The 24,042-nt window shown below is 36.0% G+C and overlaps 1 protein-coding gene across 2 annotated transcripts in view; it reads right to left on the minus strand.

The window, feature by feature from the left end:
• Nucleotides 1–24,042, minus strand: part of fhip1b (FHF complex subunit HOOK interacting protein 1B) — a 189,410-nt gene that overhangs the window by 72,573 nt on the left and 92,795 nt on the right. For both annotated transcript variants that reach the window (XM_039744021.1, XM_039744022.1), the window contains exons 5-7: nucleotides 13,364–13,450; nucleotides 8,890–9,057; nucleotides 8,658–8,737 (exon numbers count right to left, since the gene is read on the minus strand). In XM_039744021.1, coding sequence (XP_039599955.1) covers nucleotides 8,658–8,737; nucleotides 8,890–9,057; nucleotides 13,364–13,450 — 335 coding nt within the window. The remainder of the gene's footprint in view (nucleotides 1–8,657; nucleotides 8,738–8,889; nucleotides 9,058–13,363; nucleotides 13,451–24,042) is intronic.

Consider the following 24,042-nt stretch of genomic DNA (forward strand, 5'->3'; position numbering starts at 1 on the left):
TCAAAATTGGAATGTTTTTAAAATGTTTTTCTTAAAAAAAACATCAACCTTGCTAGTGTTGCATCTCCCCCAAATGTAGTCCCTGGCCACCAAAGTTCTAAAAATCACTGCCTTAGTGGTTGAAGCCCTATTTGCTTAGTGGGCATGCTATGGCTGACAATCCTTGAATCTGGTAAGAGAAACACAAACACACAGGTTTAGCAGTTAGTGTGTACATAGTAGAGTCTTGGGTGAAACAGCACCATAAGTAGGGGTGTACCTTAGCAGCTGAAGCCTTAACTGCCTAATAGGCACACTATGCTTTAATCACACAAATCAAATCATTGGCAAAGGAATGTTCATCAGTGATGCAAGTATTCAGTCAATGATGTTACCTATCGGCATAAGTTTACTAAAATTATTAACTCAATTCTTAAGATTTTCTTGCTCAGTCTGCACAACTCTAATTTTTGTATTAGTGTTTCTCTCTTGGGATCCCCATTTAGTAGGTCCAAGTTTTTATTCTTTATTCCCATTGTAGGGGTACTTCTATGAACTAGTTGGTCTAATGGTAGGTTTATGGTTCTGAGGAATGTTCTTGAGTTCCTTTCTGCATTCTTCATACCACAAGGCTTTTACATCAATGCAATCTTTGACAGACTAATGGATGTCCAGGGGTAGCCAGGGGGTTGGATCCTGTGTTTGTAATTTTACTGGCCTTTACTATTTACTTTGGTAAAGCAGATTGTTTTTTCCCTTTTATTTAATTTTTATTTAACTCAAATGCACTTTCATTTGCTTGTTAGATACATGATTTCAGCTTAAAGGATTTTGTGTATCACTTTGTTTTTGAACAAAACCATAATGCCATCTTGTTTTTAATGGGCAATCCCAATTTGAACTCCAGTTTATGTGACATGTGTCATAGAAGTTGTTGTGATGTAATATTGTGACGCAATCAGCATGACTGCATTGTCCCATCACTGTGTTTATCACCTTGTCCAAGTTTGTGGCTACTTTCTGAAAACGTTTTTGCAAGTGCTTTAATTTGAATACAACTTTTGGCTTAGTTCTTTTAGACTTAGATTCTTAAAACAAATTTTGGTTTACACACTCTTGTTAATAATTTCCGATTATGAACCTATATGTTGTTTTTGACTATCTTTTATCTCCTAAACCATTTGTTTTTCATGCTGTTGGCCTAAAACATTAGTCTGTGTCTACATTAACAGAAATAGAAGCAAGCAAGACATTTGTAACAGAGGATTCAGGTGACTGGGATAAAAAATTGCTATCTCTAGATTAAGAATGATGGTGGGTTATTCTTGGGGTGTCATGAAAAGAAACTCAAATTTTAACTGGAAGTGAAACTACAAGATGAGCAAGTTTAGCATGGGTTAACATAGTAAATGGGAAATTGATCTAATAATAAGTTTATACAGAAATTCATATCAGTGCTTAGAATTACTTAAAAACTCTTAAAAAACTCTTAAAAATTTCATTTTTCTGGCTACCTGGATTCATCAAAAAAAGGAATGGTATGGAGTCAGAGTTTAGATAGCGCACAGGCCAGCCTTTTACAACCAATCTCTACTACCAAGCAGCAAAACGTGTTGCTTCTTAGTTGGACATGCAAGCAAGAATGTAGTCGTATTCTATAGACATAATGGTATTATTGCTTCCACTACTACTACTACTACTACGATGACAAAATCTACTAGCATTGTCAGAAAGCGAGATGAGGATTTTAAGGTGAAGTTTCCATGTACTCATAATAATCTTTGGAGAACATGTAGGCGCCAAACCAGCTAAGGAGACACTGTTTCAAAAGTAAGGCACATACTTAGCAAAAAGCCTGAATTCATAAAATAATGCAATGTCTATTTATTTATTTGTTTCTTTTGCTTGAGATAGTTGAGGACACTTTTTCTTTTAAAATTAAAACCAAGACTCCAAATGTTCCCAAGAAAGACTTTTAAGTTAGCAACTGTAGTATAGTCATGAGAGACAGGCAGAAAGGCAGAAAAACAAACTAAAACAAGGCACTGTTATGTCTAAGGAACCCCCTGCTACTGGTAGCACAAGTACCAAGTATCACTCACAGGTCCCCTTCACAAACTCAACCACATTAAAACAAACCAAGACTAAAACCCCTCCACTATCTCCTCTCATCCTGCCACTTTCACAAATACAATCATAATAAACATAGTATAGAAATAATTTACTGTTGCAGCTGAGTAAACACTTCCCTCCTCAATCAGCTGTCATCAGAATGCACATAGCAGAACTGCATGTAGGGAACTTAAGTCAAAAATAGTAAAAGCTGGGTACAGTTGCACACAGTGAATACATGTAGCAACATATCAATAATCAAGGATAGACACACCACAGTGCTGCATCTGATTCTCAAAAGTCCAAGTGGAAGCATGGAGATGACAAGCAGACATACCAATGGTCAAAGAAATCGGACGCCACAAATGTTTCAGACATAATAGCTGTACTGTGATGGTGGCAACACAAAGAAAGGTGGAGTCCAGTTCAAGTGTGTGCTGGTGCAAATGGCAAACAGTAGTAGAACTAAGATCAAAGGCAGTTCTTGTGGCAATGTCTGACCAGCAACGTAATTCTGATGTCAAATTAGGTGGAGGGAGCAGTCAAGGTGACTTCAATCATCACTACGGGAGCAACAAAAGTCTTCTAAGTATATTTTACATCATAAACAGGACACAAGATAAAGGTCCAGGAGAGTAATCAGAAATACCAAAATGAACAGAGAGCTGGAAGAAAGAAAACAGAAGTAGCCATTATAGAGAGAATGTGTTGTTGGCATGAAAATTGTCAGTGGCCTCAGGAGCTTGCTTCTGGTCATCAGAAACCATAAGTGCTGAAGCATGAATTAGCTTGAGACAAGTAGGGTACAAAATAAATGTATTTAAGCTCTTCTGATTACAGGTGTCATTGCTTTCCTGGTGTGAGTCATTGCTTAACTAAAATAGAGAACAGAAAAATTTACTTGCCTTACTTGAATAGAATAGGAATTTTCTGTGCCTTGCAGAGAACTGTTTGACACTCAACATAATTAAGAAACATCATTATCATAGTCTATGGCATGATAAACAGTTGGAAATATATATAATCTGTGACATCTTTCCATCACTAGTGGGGAAAATAAAAATATCCTCATGATATAGAATATTGCAGACCACATTTTTTCTAAACATTGGAGTACAATTATCTATATTTTCTTTAATAACTATAAGACACACAATATTCCTCAAGTTTCTGTCCTCTAGATCCATTAACATAAAACTCAAGGACACAACTTGTCATTTCTATGGCTAAATCTATTTGCACCCGACTCTCATAGGGCTGTCAAATGAACTTTATTATTGAAATATAATTTGAAGAAGATCTTATTTGAAGGTAATGGCTGATATAAGATCATAAAAGAAGAGTTTTTTGGTGAAGTTCCCACTAATTTTCACACTGTGTTACTCTAGACTGTGGTATTTTGAAAATCTGGTTTTGCACATCAGCCTTTTCATAATGTTGAATTGTAAGTTTGTTATCTTCATTAGTAACAGACCGACTCTGCCTCACAAAGTAGTCTGAAACAGTTTTGTCAATCCTGTTGCTTCTCTTTTTGATGAACAGAGCAGAATTTTCTGCAAATAGTGGTGTGAAAAACTATTTGCCCCCTTCCTGATTTCTTATTCTTTCTAAGGGTGGCCCAACCAGTTATTAGGTTCAGGGGGCAATTACTTTTTCACACAGGGCCATGTAGGTTTGGATTTTTTTTCTCCCTAAATAATAAAAACCATCATTTAAAAACTGCATTTTGCGTTTACTTGTGTTATACAGTAATCCCTCCTCGATCGCGGGGGTTGCGTTCCAGACCCCACCCCGCGATAGGTGAAAATCCGCGAAGTAGAAACCATATGTTTGTATGGTTATTTTTATATATTTTAAGCCCTTATAAACTCTCCCAACCTGTTAACATTATTAGAGTCCTCTAGACATGAAATAACACCCTTTAGTCAAATGTTTAAACTGTGCTCCATTACAAGACAGAGATGACAGTTCTTTCTCACAATTAAAAGAATGCAAACATATCTTATCTTTAGAGGAGCGCCGTCAGGAGCAGAGAATGTCAGAGAGAGCGCTCGCTAAAAAAAGCAAACAATAAAAAAATCAATACGTGCTTTCAAGTATACAAAAGCACCACGATAAAGCGCCATTTTGTAGAGGAGCGTCCGTGTCCTCTGTGAAAACAGCCCCTCTGCTCACACCCCCTCCGTCAGGCAGAGAGAGTGAGAAAGATAGAGAGAAGCAAACAATCAAGCACCGCGCCTGAAGCATATCTTATATCATTGAGGAGTTTTAGTTAATATGTAATACATGCTCTGATTGGGTAGCTTCTAAGCCATCCGCCAATAGCGTCCCTTGTATGAAATCAACTGGGCAAACAAACTGAGGAAGCATGTACCATAAATTAAAAGACCCATTGTCCAGAAAGCGCTAACCAGCTGAAAAATCCGTGATATATATTTAGATGTGCTTACATTTAAAATCTGTGATAGAGTGAAGCCGCGAAAGTCGAAGCGCGATATAGCGAGGGATTACTGTATTTGACTAATGGTTAAATGTGTTTGATGATCAGAAACATTTTGTGTGACAAACAAGCAAAAGAATAAGAATCAGGAAGGGGCAAATAGTTTTTCACACCACTGTACCTCTGGTAGCGTAAAAGTATTGTTTTGCTTCTGATCTTGTTCAGACACACACCTAAACCTGTGATCTATAATAGTTATTTCATGCTACGACACTCTCATTAATGCAAATAAAAAATAATGGCTATAATTCTGTTTTTCTGTTTATTACCATAACATACATCCCCTGTAAAAAATATCCACGGTGTCACCAAAGCCCATTTAGCTATCCCCATTAACATGCAGTATCTCTGTCTCACTTGGCTGCTCACTGAGGTGTGATTAGAAATACTCAGGAAACCCTGATTACCATTTTGCTGCATCTGTAAAGGAGGAAAAAAATGCAGTTTAGTTTAACACTAGAATAACCCTGGTCCACCTTAAATTATTTTGCACCTCTCCATTAGCGTTTATTGTTTTGTAAAGGTGTCGATCAGCACAAGCAACAAGCAGCCTGCTATCCCGTGCCCCCGGGGGATTATGAGTAAACAGCATAATCAACATTATACCCTAAACCGATTCCTTTTTCTTCGATTATATTCTTGAATAAAAGTGCACTTGTTTTGTTATACGTGTACCTTTTGTGAAAGTGTTTATTTGATATTTGGACTTCAGGCTGCTTGCGCTGATCGACACATTTACAAAACAAAAGACGCCAATGGAGAAGTGTGAAGGAAATTAAGGTAGGGCGGGATTATGAGTTTTTTCGGAGGCTTCAGGGATTCTAGTGTTAATCTTGTCTGTTACTCATTAACTGCTGCTCTCCTGTTTGCAGCACTGAACTGCCACTCAGCACTACAAACTTAATAAGTCAGAGTCCACGCACTCTACTTTTCATCAGTGGCATTTTTGTTTTCTGATTATTTTTAGGTAACTATATCCTACACGTCTGGTGAAGTCCAAAAAGTTGCACAGCTTTTTTAAGCAATCATGGCCAATTTTACTGAGCATTAGCATTACAGGCAGTACTAAATGTATGCAATTCTACTATATTTTTGATCAAATCACTTTGTATGTACAGAGAATTCCACTTTGGGGAAAAGCTGCCTTTCCAAACGTCATTTCATTTGAAGGCTACAACATACACACAGCTGAGTCAAAAATGCTACATGCGTGAAGACACATTGTGAGAAAAAAAAGACAATAATAATAATAATACTAGTAATAACAACCAGGTTTCCATCCAAGGAGTTTTTGCGAAAAAATATTTAGCGCTTCAAATTTTAGCTGATGGAAATGCTAATTATGGATAAAATGTTGTACATGTCGACATAATATTTTTCCGTTTAACTTTAGCGCATAAATTCCATATCGATACTTCAGATGTCGCAAAAACTACATTGGAAACACTTTTTGTCGGAAAAAAAGGGCTTTAACGCAAATAAATGTGTCACATGATACATTTTCATCACGTGCAATCAAAACGAGAATAGCGGAGCGGTTCGCATGGTCTGATGAAGAGACCCGTTATTTCTCGTGGTGAGCCAATGCAGTAGCGGATAGGCTGGGTCTCCTGCTACTAAAAGGGGTACCTGAACTCCCTCCACATCAACTGTAGCCTGGGGGTGTCTCTCAGGATGTCTAAATAATGCAAAAACCGCAAAGGTAATTTACTGTGCCAGTCAAAATATTTAATAAACCGTGTGTTTCATTATCTAAACATTTTATCTTATTATTAAATGGCAGATGTTTTAGCATATATGAGAAATTCTCTCATTAATATTAACTTTAGTTTTTTTTGATTAAACGTCGTTATTTTGTATTAATTCAAATTTCAGTTTTAATTAAAAACCTTAAGGGAAGCAGGTTACAGTACTAATTCAGTTGTTATCGCACTGAGAAGGGATGTTGAAAGGTAGGCTCACCTGTACAGATCCGATGCTGCAAACACAGCTGCATCATGGGCACTTCCAGGAGTGCCAACGCAAATGTCTTGTATCATGCACCTGTCATCAACAAGGGCCTGGAGAAGAATAGATGGCCACCCTTTGCGATTAATGTAATCGCGGTAGCCTTCCGTTGGGGGAAGAATAGGCACATGCGTGCCATCCAGCGCACCGCAAATCTGTGGCACAAGATACACCAAGGAATTGCGGTATGCAATTTCATTGGCCTCCGCTACAGTCGGAAGTCTGATATAACGCCGCATTAATTTTTCTTTAATAGCGGTGCACACAGCATATACACATCGATGGACGGTAGTTTTACTAACCCCGAAAGTTTCTCCAACTACTCTATACTCGGCGCAGGTTGACAGTTTGTAAAGGGCGATGGCAATCTGCTTTTGGGTTGGAACCGGTGGTCGGTGACAGGACTGATGAATCCATACAACATCTCAAACATCGGCCGTGTCATTCTAAAATATTGCAGCCAGAGGTTTTCTGTGAAGTGTCTCCCCACCACCTCCTTCCAGAAGGTCTTATTCCGTCGTCTCTCCAATACCCACACTGGGGTACTTTCTTCGAGCTCTAGGGCTATCAGACAAGCAACTGCTTCATTCTGCTGTCGTCTTCGGATATTATGTACAATTCCAATTATTTGTGAAACTGAAATAACAGTAAGCTGCCAAATAAAAAAAAACTGTCTGAATAATCTCTTTGTTTCTTTGTTTAGTGGAGGGGGTGTAACGTGGAAAACAAAACGTAGATAATTTGCGACATACACAAAATTATGTATGGAAACGGCTCAAGGGCAGATTTTTTTCGCGATACAACAAAACTTAAGCGACAGTTCATTTTGGAGGGGATGACGTCATCACGCACACCATTTTATCGATAAAAAGCCAGTTGGATGGAAACAGGCTGGAGAAAGCAAATTTCGCACATTTTTTTTACGTATATTCTGCTTGTCGATAACAAAACGTCGCAAAAAACTGGATGGAAACTTGGCTAATACTGATACTAATAATAATGTCATCATGAAGTGCTGTGCTAGTCTCAATAACGATATAAGCTCCTTTTTGTCATTGACTTTACTTACGGCTTGCTGCTAAAGTAATTTGAATAGGTAAGAAAAGCGCTATATAAATGTAATCTATTTATTTATTTCTTTATTACTTGTTAACTTAGCAGTCAGTTTAGACAGAAGACAAGGCAACTATGCATATTCTTTCCTTTTATAGTTTGCACCTGTGTAGGTGGCTTTGATGGCTGTTATATTTAAATAACAGTCCTTTTGGTTTTTGTTCTTGTTGTGGCTACCGCCACTGATGTCGTTACTATTATAATATTAATGTACAAAAAAGGGTGTACAAATAGACATAATAATCAGAATCATTATCTATTTTCAAATATATTCAGTTATTAATTTAAATATTCAAACCTTAATTGTTGTCTAACTTGACAGCCCTTGACCGTGATGAGGCCAAAACTCCTTTGTAATCTTTTTAGCTCATCTTTATTTTGCAGCAAAGTTCTTTTGGCAAAATTAGCTGAGTGGAATCAGTCCTAGTAAGAAGCTTCTTGTCCTTTCAGAAAAAGACTACACTAGGCCTAATTGCATTTTGATCTGTAATTTCCTAAGTTACAGACCAATTTCTTCACTGGGCTAGAAACCTTAACATTCTAAACCCTGGCAGATGACACTGAATCCCCTGATGTAAAGGATCAAATTAAACGATTTTCGTGGGATTTTGGGATTAAATATGGAGAAAAATGGTGAAGCAAGTGGCAAGAGAGAGCTAACCTAGCATGCATTTACTGTATTAACCACCCAGGACAATGCTGTCTCCCAAAAAATTGTAAGAATTTTACTAGTAACATATCTTGTCAAACAGAATAATTATGAAGTGCGTAAAAGTCAAGGAATTGTCAGGAATGTTTCTGTTTTATACAAATGTGCAGATAGTGTGTTTGTATCAAATATGTCACAGTAGTAATTAAACTGCTTATTCCTCAAAATGTCATGCACTTATTCTGTACTTCTTAGACAGCAAATGATTTTCTCAATTAAATAGCAATGCTTAATTACCTGAGTACAAGCTGTAGCATGAAGTCTTCACAGTTTAGAGAAAGCAGGGTTTTGAAAAGACTAAGAGAAACCATGCAGAGCTAAACAGGAAAAAAAATACAGTAAGTTGAAAGGGAGCTAAGAAACAGCATAACTTGCGAGAAGTAAATATTAAGATCTTAAAAAAAAAAAAGTTTTCTTTAAAATACAGCTGTACACCATGTTGTCCTATATCTTGTCTGCTATTCCTTACCCGTGCGCCACTGTTGATTCTAGTAGTAAGTGTGTTCAGGATAGTTTCATTGTCATGCCTATGCAAAAGGATGAAACGCAAAAAAGCTTTCAGAAGAGCTGTTTCTGTGATACTTCGAAGAAACAAATCCAGATAAGCAGTGCTAGTAATCATTTCTTCCGCCGATGTCTAAAAGAAAACACAAAATATAAAAAAATCAGCAATGAAGGACCAGGATGTAAAAAGAAGAGTAGCAAGAAACAAATACAATAAAAATAAAGAAAAAAAACAGAAAATAAAAAAGTAGCTGAAGTACTTTGCTATAAATGTATGTATTATTTGATAAAGTACACAGTTAATTCTACCAAAATCCTGTTATGTTGGATTGTGGATTAAGATTTGTTGCTGTGGGTTGTCTTGTGAGGTAAACCCTCACTGCTTTTGTATTTTTGCCGACATTATGGTTCTTCTTCGGTTTAATGCAAATAAATGTAATAATTTATAATGATTTTGAATTGGACTTGTCTTTCAAGCCAGAGGTATTCAATTTCTCTTGAATGGGAACATTTACATAAATCTTTGTATATTTTGGGACATTTAAATCTAGATTTTGATCGTTTGAATCTAGATTCACATTTTAGGCCCGTATAAGCCAAACCCTGCCTACAAAGGTCAGGTTACAGAGGGCCCTCAACAGTTCTATGGGTCTTTTAGAAGCATCACACCATTTTTCCATTTTGTGTGTTGCTCGTTAAATCACGTGTAAAGAGGTGGCTCCCTAGGTCAGACCTTGGGTACCTGTACAGCTACAGGTTTTTGTTCCAACCAGCTTCATAATCATTGACTCCTTTTACCTCAAGTAGATCTTGTTGTTTAATTATATAATCTTTTGCTATTTTATTCCACGTTCAAAAAAGAATAGCAATGTGAGATTTGCATTTATAATAAATTTCAAAATATTTATATTTTGACTTTGCACTTAATTCTCTTTTGTTAGTTTATTTTTTCTGCTCTCTTAAATGTAATCTAATAATGGTAATTCATTTTTAGTAGAGTAGACATCTGGGTAAATAACACTAAATGCGGAAAGGCTGAAGCTTCTTCAGAGTCATACCCATAAGCATGGCCATTAGCACATAATGGCTTAAAAAAACTGGACACCTGAAAATAGGATAAAGGTTTATAGGACTTGGAATGCCTTTTGGAACAGATGTAACCTACATTTCTGGGATGCTTTACTTTTAAACCAGAATAGCAATAATGTAGTGGAAAGGCACTTAAGGTGATCGATTACTGTTTAAACTTGGGAAAAGGAGAGCAGGGAGTCTAGAACAGACTTCTGGTTTATCAGTTTATTTAAAGGAATAAACAGTAATATTCATAAAAATGTGTCAAGTAACTTTCAATTCAATAGCCTACAGACCACAAGTCAAAACACATCCATTAGTCTACCAAATATTGATTACCTTAATACTAGAAGTATCAAAAGTAAAATACATGCATTCTATGTAGTTGCGCTTAAGTGTAATAACAGTGAGGCTACTATTAAAGAAAAGACCCAACATCACATGGGGAGTAATAGTTTACTGGTGAGCACTCAATACGGTTTTAGAGAGTGAAGATGGTGTTTCACTTATAACAGAATGCAATGAAAGTATTTGAGCAGACAGATGCATACTACATTAATACTTGATTTCAAAAAGCTTGTAGTAAAGAGCTGTGTGAGGCACTTATTATCACACCAAATGGATAAAAAAATTTTCTCAAACACAGGAAGCAAAGGGTTTGTGTGTAAAGTACTTTTTCTGAACGAAACAGCTTTAAAAATGGTGTTCCTCACGGATTACTATTTCAGCCACAGTTTCTTTTTTTCTTTTAATATATACAAACATTATGGATAAAAATGTCAAGTGTAAAACTCAGTGAAACAACACATACCCCAGAGTCAGAAGAATCATTACTGGTGATAATTATACATCTGATGAAATCTGATACAAATACAGTGGGATGCAAAAGTTTGGGCAACCTTGTTAATAGTCATTATTTTCCTGTATAAATCGTTGGTTGTTACGATAAAAAATGTCACTTAAATATATAATATAGGAGACACACACAGTGATATCTGAGAAGTGAAATGAAGTTTATTGGATTTACAGAAAGTGTGCAATAACTGTTCAAACAAAATCAGGCAGGTGCATAAATTTGGGCACCACAAAAAAGAAATGAAATCAATATTTAGTAGATCCGCCTTTTGCAGAAATTACAGCCTCTAAACACTTCCTGTAGGTTCCAATGAGAGTCTGGATTGTGGTTGAAGGTATTTTGGACCATTCCTCTTTACAAAACATCTCTAGTTCATTCAGGTTTGATGGCTTCCGAGCATGGACAGCTCTCTTTAACTCACACCACAGATTTTTAAATTATATTCTGGTCTGGGGACTGAGATAGCCATTCCAGAACGGTGTACTTGTTCCTCTGCATGAATGCCTTAGTGGATTTTGGGCAGTGTTTCAGGTCGTTGTCTTGTTGAAAGATCCATCCCCGGCGCAACTTCAGCTTTGTCACTGATTTCTGGACATTGGTCTCCAGAATCTGCTGTTACTGAGTGGAATCCATGCGTCCCTCAACTTTGACAAGATTCCCAGTCCCTGCACTGGCCACACAGCCCCACAGCATGATGGAACCACCACCATATTTTACTGTAGGTAGCAGGTGTTTTCTTGGAATGCTGTGTTCTTTTTCCTCCATGCATAACGCCCCTTATTATGCCCAAATAACTCAATTATAGTTTCATCAGTCCACAGCACCTTATTCCAAAATGAAGCTGGCTTGTCCAAATGTGCTTGAGCATACCTCAAGCGGCTGTGTTTGTGCTGTGGGCGGAGAAAAGGCTTCCTCTGCATCACTCTCGCATACAGCATCTCCTTGTGTAAAGTCGCGAATGGTTGAACGATGCACAGTGACTCCATCTGCTGCAAGATGATGTTGTAGGTCTTTGGTGCTGGTCTGTGGGTTGACTCTGACTGTTCTCACCATTCGTCGCTTCTGTCTATCCAAAATCTTTCTTGGTCTGCCACTTCGAGCCTTAACTTGAACTGAGGCTGTGGTCTTCCATTTCCTCAATATGTCCCTAACTGTGGAAACAGACAGCTTAAATCTCTGGGACAGCTTTCTGTATCCTTCCCCTAAACCATGATGGTGAACAACCTTTGTCTTCAGGTCATTTGAGAGTTGTTTTGTGACCCCCATGTTGCTACTCTTAAGAGAAAATTAAAGGAGGAGGGAAACTTACAATAATTAGTTGTAAAAGTTTTGGAATCAATAAAATGACAACGGTGCCCAAATTTATGCACCTGCCTGATTTTGTTTGAACAATTATTGCACACTTTCTGTAAATCCAATAAACTTCATTTCACTTCTCAAATATCACTGTGTGTGTCTCCTATATGATATATTTAACTGACATTATTTATCGTAACAACCAACGATTTATACAGGAAAATAATGACTATTAACAAGGTTGCCCAAACTTTTGCATCCCACTGTAATTTAAAGTATTGCACTTAGGAAGTGAAAACAATACATTTAACACACAGAGGGGTTCTGAAAATAAACTATATATGGGCTTAGGAGTGTTAATGTACTCATCACTGCCATTACCAGAATATGTAAAGAAACAAGCTGGTTAATAGGATGTTAGGATAGGTTGCTACATATCACAATGTACTAAGTACAAATCAAGTTACATATCTATTCTTGAGCTATATTACAGAATAGTGTGGCCTCAATTGGAATATTGTGTTGAGTTCTTGCCTTGATATTACAAAAATTATGCAACAAATACATTGTTGAGAAAAACAATTGCAATAATTGTAGGACAGCCAAGTGTAAGTTATGAAGAAAGAATGATGTTAGAAATGAGAAATGACAGAGGGGATTAAAATTATGAAAGGAGTTAATACAGAGGACTCCAGTTATTACTTTAAAATTAACAAAAACACAGATATGAAAATGGTTAGGGATTTATTTCACACAAATGTTAAAAATTGTTTCCTCACACAGAAAACCACAGACATCTGGCATAAATTACCAACAAGTCTGATTAATTGTACAGTGTTTTGGGGCCCTTAAAAACTTGAGATAATGATGTTTTACAAATGTGAAGTAAAGAGGCATTGAGTTGTTATGTTGGGGTAAATTGCTTGTTAACGTCAGAATTGTTCTTATATTCTTCACAGCAATCATGCTAAACATTTCACAAAACAGTGCTCAGTCATAACACATGCTCAGAGTTAAGTAATGTTTTGATATCATAAGATGAAAATGTAATCTTGTAATATATTAAGAAGTTGCAGAGCCAATCACTCCAAATGATCTTATAAAAGCAAAGCAGATTTAATCTGCAGATTAAATAAGATTTTGTATTTGTCAACCACTTATTTTTTCTTTATACGGACTCACCCATAATACATGAATAAAATAGTGAAAATGTTACCTTATGAAGAGCAGGGCCCAGGACAGGGACAAGAAAACCATTGTGCACATAATCCACCAACTGGTTTTTAACAAGAGGGTGAGAGACCTAAGAAACGGAACAAAAAGTCAAGCCTTTCAGATTCTTTAAAAATATATGTAAAACTGCTGTGATCATTAAACTATATTCCTCATAAAATTTAGAAATCAAAGTAAAATAAATAGAAATCAAATACCATGGAGCCCTAATAGTTAAAAGTAAAAATTTCAAAGTCTTAGAAGACAAAACACTGGAATGTTGCATCAGAGTGATGACAGTTAAGCAGTATCTAATGCTCAGATTCTGTCAGTGCCGAAAATCTGTTTCAAACTGCTTAAGCCAGCATGAACTTTTAACATAAGATTAATTAGCAAAAGAATCTGTCTAATATGAAATACAATCAAATAAAAAAAAAAGAAAATTAAAAACTGTTAACAGACGATTGCCATACAAATTAGAAAAGTAAATTACAATTTCTTGGTACAGCATTGAGAAATAACACCTGGCCTACTTGAAAAACCTAAATTCACCAGCATATCTATGCTAGTTATGAAATAATTAGGAACATGATGACTCGGCACTACTTGTGGTAAAATGATGAAATGTATCAAAGTCCTACATAATTAACAGCTGAAATGTGTAATAAAGGTTACTACATAATGGATACAGCACAGACTATTATTTTAGAAGGAATCCATATGGTAAACAAAATTACCTATTGCAAAACTAAAAACAACTTCCTCTGAAGTCTTTAACAACATCTTAGATACTTAAAACAGCTTGGCACAGCATTAAGTAAGCCAGGTTTAATAATAATACAACAAAATTACATGTTTGCATGAACATTTGTGGATTACAAGCCTGTGAAAATGCTGCGTAACTTAAGTACTGTAGTTTATAAAAGTGGAGCAGTTATACAAAAGAAAGTAACATAACACTGTTGTAAAAGAAAAGCAGTTGCACAGATAATGAATATTAGTATATACATGCTAAGCTGTAAGGCATTATTCATCTGGCAAGAGGTTATAAGTGGCTAAGATGGTACTTTGCTAACAAGGGAGAGGGTGCTGAAGGAAGAGAGAGAGAGTTTGTGTTGTCACTGTGGCTATGGCTCAAAAAACAATGTAGTTGAGCCCTGCACGGGTGCAAAATGTGTAACCTTTAGCCAAACACACCAACAACTGCACAATTTTGTTCCTACTACCCGACTGTGCCCCATTAAAGTTGTATGCATTACAGCATTAGGTATGAATACTACATTTTTAATGGTTATTATTCCAACCATATCTCTTATTATATTGTATATTTTTACAGACACAATGTTGGTTTTCCACAGTTATTCAGGTTATTTTCCACATTCCAAAGACACATGTATTATAGACAGTGCTATGTGATATGTAAACTGCAGCCAGAAAATTAATGCAAAATCCAACTTGCATTAAGATAGGATGCCAGTACATTAGAGGGTACAATCACGCAACCCCTGGCAAAAATTATGGAATCACAAGAGGATGTTCATTCAGCTGTTTTCATTTTTGCAAAAAATCAAATCACAGATATGACACAAAACTATTAAGAGCTGAACATTCTGGTATTGTAAAACATACCTCAAAAATTAAATTAAATTGTTGTAATTAATAGCAACTTTTTTGTTCAAACCACGTAGAGGAAAAAATTACAGAATCATTAACCCAGAAATATTAAAATGAATGCTGTGTTGCACCTCCTTTGGCTTTTATGACAGGTTGAACTCTTTGAGGAATGGACTAATGAAAAACAATATCCTTCATCAATCAGGTTCCAACTTTCTTGTATAGCAGTTGACATATCAGCTTTGCAGGATTTAGCCTTGTCATGGACCATTTTTTTCATTTGCTACCATACATTTTCAATCAGATTGAGATTCAGACTGATTGCTGGCCATGTCATTGAGTTGATATGCCTTTACTGAAGAAATGTTTTAATGCTCTTTCCTCTGTGGCGAGATGCACTCTCATCCTGAAAAATGACTTTGTCATCAAACTTTCAATTAATGGAATAAGAAAAGTGACCACAATTTCAATGCACACCTCTGTGCATTTACTGTAGAGGTAATGATTACCATCTCCCCAGGTCCTTTGCCTGACATGCAACCCCATATGTTTAAGTGAGTGTGGTTGTTTGCTTCAGGCAGTCATCTTTATATGCTTCATTGGAAAGGCACCAAACAAAAGTTCCAGCATCACCTCCTTGGCCAATGCAGATTTGTTATTCATCACTGAATATTACTTTCATCCAATCATTCACAGTCCACCACTGCTTCTCTTTAGCCCACTGTAACCTTTTTTCTTCTGCTTACGTGTTAATGATGGTCAACGTTTAACTTTTCTGTATGTAAATTCAGTTTCCTTCTGCGCATTTCTTATAGTTTGGTCACAAACATTGACTTCTGCTTATGTCCATTTGTTTTTCATTTTTTTTTATTTTCCAGGCATATTGCTATTAGTTTTCTGTCCTGACACTTTGATGTTTTCCTCAGTCTATTTTTATCTTTGCCTTTTCATTTGCACGTGCTCCAAATTTTAGACATAACTGACTGGGAACAACCATAATCATTTTCCACACCCTGTGTTGAATTACCTTCTTGAAGAAGTTTTATAATCCTTTACGTCGTTTCAACTGACATCTCTCTTGATTTGGCCATGCTTCTTGTCAATCGGCCAGGTGCAACAGCTCATGGTCTGCAAGCACTCTCTTTTAACTGCAGACTAACTATTCGTTTTAGAAGTGCAAATTGCCGGGTGATTCCATAACTTATTTTCCTCTGCTTATTCTGAACAAAAATGTGCCATTAATTACAACAATTTCATAAAATTTTTTGAGTTATGCTTTATGGAGCCAGAATGTTCAGCTGCTAAATAAAAAAAAGTTTTGTGACATATTTGTGATTTGTTTTTCGTAACAAAGTGAAACAGGTGATTGACCATCCTCGAAGAATAGTGATTCTAGAATTTTTGCCAGGAGTTGTACATATACCCACAAAATGACAAGTTTGGAGTTGCTTATTCACCTCACAGAATGCTCTGGGTTATGATAGAAAGGCAGAGAGTTCCGTGGGATGAACCATTCAAATATATGAAGATTCGAAATGAAAGGCATCACTGAGTGAAAATTAAACCAGAGTTCAAGGCACAGAAAAACCTTATACTGGATTTGTGGGCCATTTATACTGTCTCCCATATTCTGCATATGCATTTAATTACCATTACCATTCATGTTGGCTCTGAAATCCGTACAAACCCATGCTTTCTCTGCTGTTCTTTTTCCGGTTTTCTGTGGTGGCACCGTGATGTCCCTACATTGATGGATTAAAGGCCAGAAGTCCACATGACCATCATCATCAAGTTCTTCCATATGAACCCTGAATACCATGAGGACTGATTGAGGTAATTTATGTTGGGTATAATGCCTAGAGGAGGCTGGGTGGTCTTGTGGCCTCGGATTCCCTTCAGATTTTATTTTTTATCTCCAGCTATATGGAGTTTTTTTTTTGTTTTTTCTGCCCTCCCTGGTCATCAGACCTTACTTTTATTCTATGTTAATTAGTAGGGCCAAATTTTATTTTTTTATTTATTTTGTATTTTTTTTTCTCTTTCTTCATCCTGTAAAGCACTTTGCGCTACATCATTTGTAAGAAAATGTGCTATATAAATAAATGCTGTTGTTGTCTCTTGATTTTCATTTTGAAATTGTGATGAATCTGTCATCTTTATATACTGTGTTTATCTTTATATACATCTTTATAAAGTGTTTCATACTTTGCTGACTGTTTTTTCATACAAAATGCAAGAAGCTTTTTTATTATTAGAAGCTTGTGCTTAGCTTTGTCGCGATATATTTCTAGAGTGGGGAAAATAAATATTGAACGCGTAAACGTTTTTTTCTCAGTAAATATATTTATTGACATGAAATTTATACCAGATGTTGGTGACAACCAAATAATCTACACATACAAAGAAATCAAAAAAGTCCATTTATTTACTTAGTATATATATATATATATGTGCTTTTATGTATTAAAAATATCTTAAATTTGATATTTTTACCTAAAATACATAATTACAAGAGACGTGTGCTCAGATAAAAATATTAATACCCAAATACTTTTTATTTTTTAAGATACAGTAATTGGACAAATGGAGCTTTGTAAAAGTGGCTCTCTAGTTAATAGTTTTTCCAAAATGTGCAAAGTTTAAATATGTATACTCAAATGCTTTCTGGTGAAAGACAATGCATAATCTCACTGCTCTTGCAAGTGAGAGACCAACAGCAACGGCCAAGAACATATTTGATTAAAAATGTACCCTTCCTATTTCAAAATATACTCAAAATGCTCTCCTGTAATACTGCATATACAAATACATTATATTGGGTCCACAATCATACTGCTGCTACAGTAATTTCTCTCAAATGCAACATTACTCATTTGTACCTGTAACTGCAAGACAATGGGTGGCATTCTATCCATATCCCGAGGATACCTGAAGACAATACTATAAACAGACCTGTGCAAAGCTTTTTGCTAGGGGATGGTCAAGAGGCCTTTTTTTTCAGGTTGGTAGAAAGTAGCATATAGTCTCTGAATCACACAGACTTTAAAGATGTCAGGTAGCCCAGAAGCTAACTCCCAGACCTCACTCTTTGAAGGCCACTCAGGAATAATGGGGCAAAGGAGATCTATGACTTAAGGTTAGAAGACTGCCCTTTGCTAGCCAGACAGCTAATATTCAGATAAAATGTGAGCTGGGTGAAGAGTCACTACCAAGGAAGCACAGACACAGACACAGAAATGAGAAACAGAGAGATTAATTAATTCACTCAAAAGACAGGGATAACAATCTGACAAGGCACACTTATTAAGCCACTAGGGTTTTTTCTAATTCTTCTGATTGTTATACTCAGTGGAATTGGCAAGCATCAAGAGTTTATACAAAGCTGTTCTATAATCAGGAAATGAAGATCTTAAACAGGAAAAATCCAAAATTGAATTATCATAGAGGAAGGAGATCAAAATGTCAAAATTAAGACAATAATAAACAAGACACCAAAAACAAGGTAAAAAAAACCCAAAAACAAACAAAATGTCCCTAATCCTGGACTATAATTCTGTTCTTAACTAATTAATAATAAATTGTGCTAAAAACTGGACATAACCTAATGTGCGCTGCCATATAAATGACATCATGCATTGAGAAGCCAGCATACCATGTGACTAGCAGTGCCCAGTGCAACAAAAATGTGACTACACCCATAATGTAAGCACAGAATCAAAACGGAGGCACGTAAATTTAGAAAACATTCTAAAAATTAACAAACAATTAAAAAAATAACTAAGTTTATTAGATTACTTTAATATTTGTGTTCTCTATAAATTCATCTGTCCCTTGTTTGATATTTAGTTTAAATGAAACATTTATTTGGATAGTTTCAACATTTTGGCTGCTTTGAATAGTTTGAATCTTTGCACAGGAAACCATTGAAAACAGAATTTTAACAGTCCAACAGATATGTAAAAAACTGTCACAAATTAGTTTTAATCTCAGAACTAAATAGTGTTTTCATCTAAACCAATAACTGAACTTAAAAAAATCATTTTATAAAATTTGTGTTATATCAAAACATCAACAGATGAAGCTCAACAGCATGAAGACACAGACATTTTTCAATGCTGCAGGTTTGATTAAAATTAAACTCTTAGACTGCTTGAAATGTCTAATCTGACTTGGTATACACAATACAGAACACACAAAATGCCTGTAGTAATCTATTATAGAGCAAATCATAGCTAGTACAAGTGTCAGCTTTGTAGTACTAGGACAACATTTCTGTGGTTGGCAACTCGATTATGAGCACTTTACATATGCTCAGGCTCATGGTGTGGTATATCTTACACAATGCTAGTGATGACTGTGACCACTCAAAAAGAAAAATTCTTAGTTACTGAAATGCTGTTTGTAGGTAAACTCCACCTATAATAAGAATTGCTCAATTCCAATCCATTGGTCATACTATATTCTGTGGTCTCAGCTTAACTGTGAGTGAAAACCTTATCTGGTGAAATAGCTATCAGGTATTCTGGTATGTTGGGCAAGCCAACAGAATTAGTTTGCCAGATCATGGTTTCAATACTACTCTTAAGCATATGTGAGGAACCTGGAAATACAACAATCCTTGTACTTTATACAAAGTGGAATAGGACTGGGCAATACATTTTATATCAAATTGAACCAAGAGACAAAGAAAGAAATCAATATTCAAAAGTCAGTATCACAAAGTTTAGTATTTTCATTTTCTATATGTTCTATTAAATGTAAAGTAAAAACCTCTGTTGCAATTTCTAAGCCTAACTACGTCAGCATCACTCATGTTACCTGGTGATGGTGATGACGATGAGAGTTGCCAAAAATAAATAAATAAATAAAAATCAGGAGGTAACCAGAACCATTTCCAGTTGTGCTATATTTCTCACATATCATATCTCTTTGCTTCTCATCATTACTAATTGATAATTTCAATACACAATTATTTATCTCAGTTTATAATCAAACTTTATATTAAAATTATATTTTCGCACTTCTGGAAGTCAAAAATGGTGATGGAATTTTTTCATGATTATATGCATTACCTAGATTATGTGCAACGTAAAGAGAGTCACCTAAAAACACAAAAAAGTGTTAGTATTGTATATATTTTTTTGCAATAAATTCCTATAGGTAAAACTGCATTTAGCTACATTTAATTATGATAATGATGGTGGAAATAAAAAAAAAAAATCATAAAATTAAATGTATTACCAAGAACAAAACAGGGACGTAGCTGCTTATTGTTCCCATTAAATCTTTAAATTTTCATTGCATGTTCAATGGTTACATGTTAGTGTTAAACTGATTATGTTTAATTAAAACAAAATTAACAATAGTTATTGAAAGATATGCATTATATTGAATACAGTTTTTAATATCGTGTACACGATTATATTTCCATGACAGAAAAAATTCAGATAATTAAGTAAAATACTACTCCCGGTTGAGTAATTTTCTCAAATTTCATTATTTGTTTGCTTTTTATTATTATAAATATCTATGCAAAATTTGAATCGTCTATACTAATAAAAGGCAAGGCCCTCACTGACTGACTGACTCACTCACTGACTCATCAATAATTCTCCAACTTCCCGTGTAGGTAGAAGGCTGAAATTTGGCAGGCTCATTCCTTACAGCTTACTTACAAAAGTTAGGCAGGTTTCATTTCTACGTGTAACGGTCATAACTGGAATCTACTTATGTACATATATACGGCCATAGCCTGCAGCTCGGTCGCCGTGTGAGGCGGAGTTGTGTCCTCCATTAGCACGCCTCCCACTTAATTGACTGCCTGCCCATATAAGGCCATCCGTCAGCGGCAATCCAACAGAAACACTGCCGCTAAATATTCGCGGGTGAAGAAATGTGCTTATGTAAATGAAGATGAGATGGTCAGGGATAGACTAGTGTTTGGCACAAACTTAGCAAAAGTGCGAGAGAAACTTTTAAGTGCTGGGTCTTAGCTAACATTAAATAAAGCCGTGAACATCGCAAGATCGCACGAGATAGCACAAGCACAATTGAGAACCTTCGATGCATGTACTCCGAGCAGCTCACGTGAACTGACTGTGAACGAAGTACACAGAGAACAACCAAGAGCTCCAAAATGCGCTGAACAAAAAACGCAGTACACAATTGAAAAGGCAGCAAAAGAATATGAAGCGAGTGACGCATACAAGCATATTCATAAGTGCAGCTACTGCGGAAACAAAGCATGGTGTAAACCTTAAGTTTAAATTAATTTCATAGACACACTACCGCTGGAGTTTGTCATGCCTACGATGAATACGATATTCGCGAGATACAAGTATAATGAGAAGACGCAGGGTATAAACGAGACTTTTGATCACTTTGTAACAGAGTTAAAATTACTGGTGAAGGACTCTGCTTATGCAAACGAATAGGAAAGCAAGGTGTAAAGCTTTAAATTAAGTTCATAGACACGCTGCTGCTAGCGTTTGTCATGCCTAAGACAAATACAATATTCGCAAATTACACGTTTAATGAGAAGATGCAGGGTATAAACGAGACTTTTGATTACTTTGTAACAGAGTTAAAATTGATGGTGAAGGACTGTGCTTATGCAAACAAAGATGAGATGGTCAGGGATAGACTAGTGGTTGGCACAAACTCAGCAAAAGTGCGAGAGAAACTTTTAAGTGCCAGGTCTGAGCTAACATTAAATAAAGCCGTGGACATCGCAAGATCGCACAAGATAGCACAAGATAGCACAAGCACAGCTGAGAACCTTCGATGCATGTACTCCGAGCGGCTCATGTGAACTGACTGTGAATGCAGTACGCAAGCAAAAAGCAAGAGCTCCAAAGAGCGCTGAACAAAAAATACATTACACAATTGAGACGACAGCAATAGAATATGAAGCAACTGACGCATACATGCAAATTCATAAGTTCACCTACTATGGAAACAGACCACACGGTGGAAAAAGTCAATGTCCAGCTAAAGGAAAGTGTAAAAAATGTGGTAAATTGAAGCACTTCGCTAAAGTTTGCAGGACTGAGAAAGGTAAACTCGTGCATGCAGTGCGTGATGTCAAAGATAAAGAGGAAGACGAGCTGTTTATTGATGCAGTAGGACAGGAACAACCCTCTGACGCTTAGCAAGCCTTTGTAGACATATCAATAGGAAAGCAAGGTGTAAAGCTTAAGTTTAAATTACGTTCATAGACACGTTGCCGCTAAATATTCGCAGGCAAATCCACAACTTAATACCGGGAATGCCTGTTAAACATCTTAGATTCACGAGTACCAATTTGGGTGGTGATCACTTTGATGAATGAAACCTGTTATCTTTACAACGGTTGACAACAAAGATGAGATGGTCAGGGATAGACTAGACAAACACGGAATGTAACTTGAACACAACACATCCTCCAAATACGAACCTGATTGAAAGAAATAATGATAATCAAATCCTTGATGGCAGCAACACTCATAACACAAAACAATTACATTGACAATCATGTTACGTTATTTTTAAAATGTTTCCTTTTCTTTTTCATAACTCCTTTAACACACTACTTGTCCACTGCGAAGCGCGGGTATTTTGCTAGTCTATCTATAATTATACCCATAGTTTACCCGAACATTCGTGAAAATATTAAGTTAAAGTACCACTTCCAGTTCCTGCAAGTGGCCCAAAAGTTGATAGGATTCCTTGTTTTTGATATAAAGCAGGTGTACAAAATCTAATTGACCTAGGTCAAAGCATTTTCAAGTTATCCTGTTTACACACAGACAGACATAATTTCAAAAATTGTATTTTTGGACTCGAGAAGGTCTAAATAGTCAAGATTCATCAAAATCTTAAGGTTGATTTTTAGCATTACTGTTTGGGCATGGTTTGGTTTACCAGGAAAGACAGTACAAGAGATACAACACCTACAAGATAAATAATTACTGTATATGTGTGGCACATGTAACATGCACTCCCATCTCTCTGGTAAAATAGATCCCTGCTTAGTAAAGTTCCATAAAATGTCCAATGATCCATTGCATACATGGAAGGAGATAACGGCTTCAGTGATTTACTGTATTAAATAATACACTTTCACTTATATAATTTATACCCTAAAATATTTACATCTACTCCATTCACTCCTAAAGTAACACATCTGCACTGTGCTAGTACTCATTCATTCAAGTCACACTGTCAATGCCCTATACTCAAACTTTAAAGGGGAATATTTTACTTTTTGTGTTATAGTTATGGAGTAAACTGTACTACTGCGAATTTCCTCTTGGGATTAAAAAAGTATCTATCTATCCATCTATTGGTTAGTACACTAATTACAATAGCTATGGATTCAAAATATGGAGTGTTACATTTGCATGTGACCACACGGCACGATAATACCTGAAATATTCCAGAGCGACATTTGCACTGTTTTGTGTATCTCACACCCTCATACAACTTTATCGTAAGAGCATCCTTTATCTATGATGGAGCGTTCGATCAGAAGTTAATATGAAGCTGGTTTAAATTAAAAGTCGTTGAAGTGGCGAAAGAAATTAGTAACTGTGTTGCTGCAACAAAATTCGATGTGTCTGAGAAACTGGTACGAGATTGGAGGAAGCTAAAAAAAATCTAAGTGTCATATTTTTGAATGGTATGGAAGAAGATGATCCGCTGTGGCAACCCCTAACGGGAGCAGCTGAAAGAAAAAGTAGTCATATTTTTGAATGGGCGTAGAAGTTGGGGTCTGATTTTATGATCGATTTATATACGGTAAGTGAATATGTATTTTTTTTTCTTAAATCAGTTGAAAAGAACACCAGAAGTTTTCAAGTTGACTGTTGGCTGTATTTAAATGCATGGGTATATAAGGACATCTATGATTAATCCCAGTAGTCTTTGTTCTGCAAGTTAAACTTTTACCATTCACACTGTCTAGGCTGGACTAGAAAAATAGATTATACAGTAATTATTCTAAAATAGAACAATTACTTTTGACATCTTTTAATTCATCTATAGAATTTAATGAACTATACGGGAAGAGCACAGGTGCTGATGGGCTAT

The sequence above is a fragment of the Polypterus senegalus genome, chromosome 2, assembly GCF_016835505.1.
Source record: "Polypterus senegalus isolate Bchr_013 chromosome 2, ASM1683550v1, whole genome shotgun sequence".
NCBI classification, from domain to species: Eukaryota; Metazoa; Chordata; class Cladistia; order Polypteriformes; family Polypteridae; genus Polypterus; species Polypterus senegalus.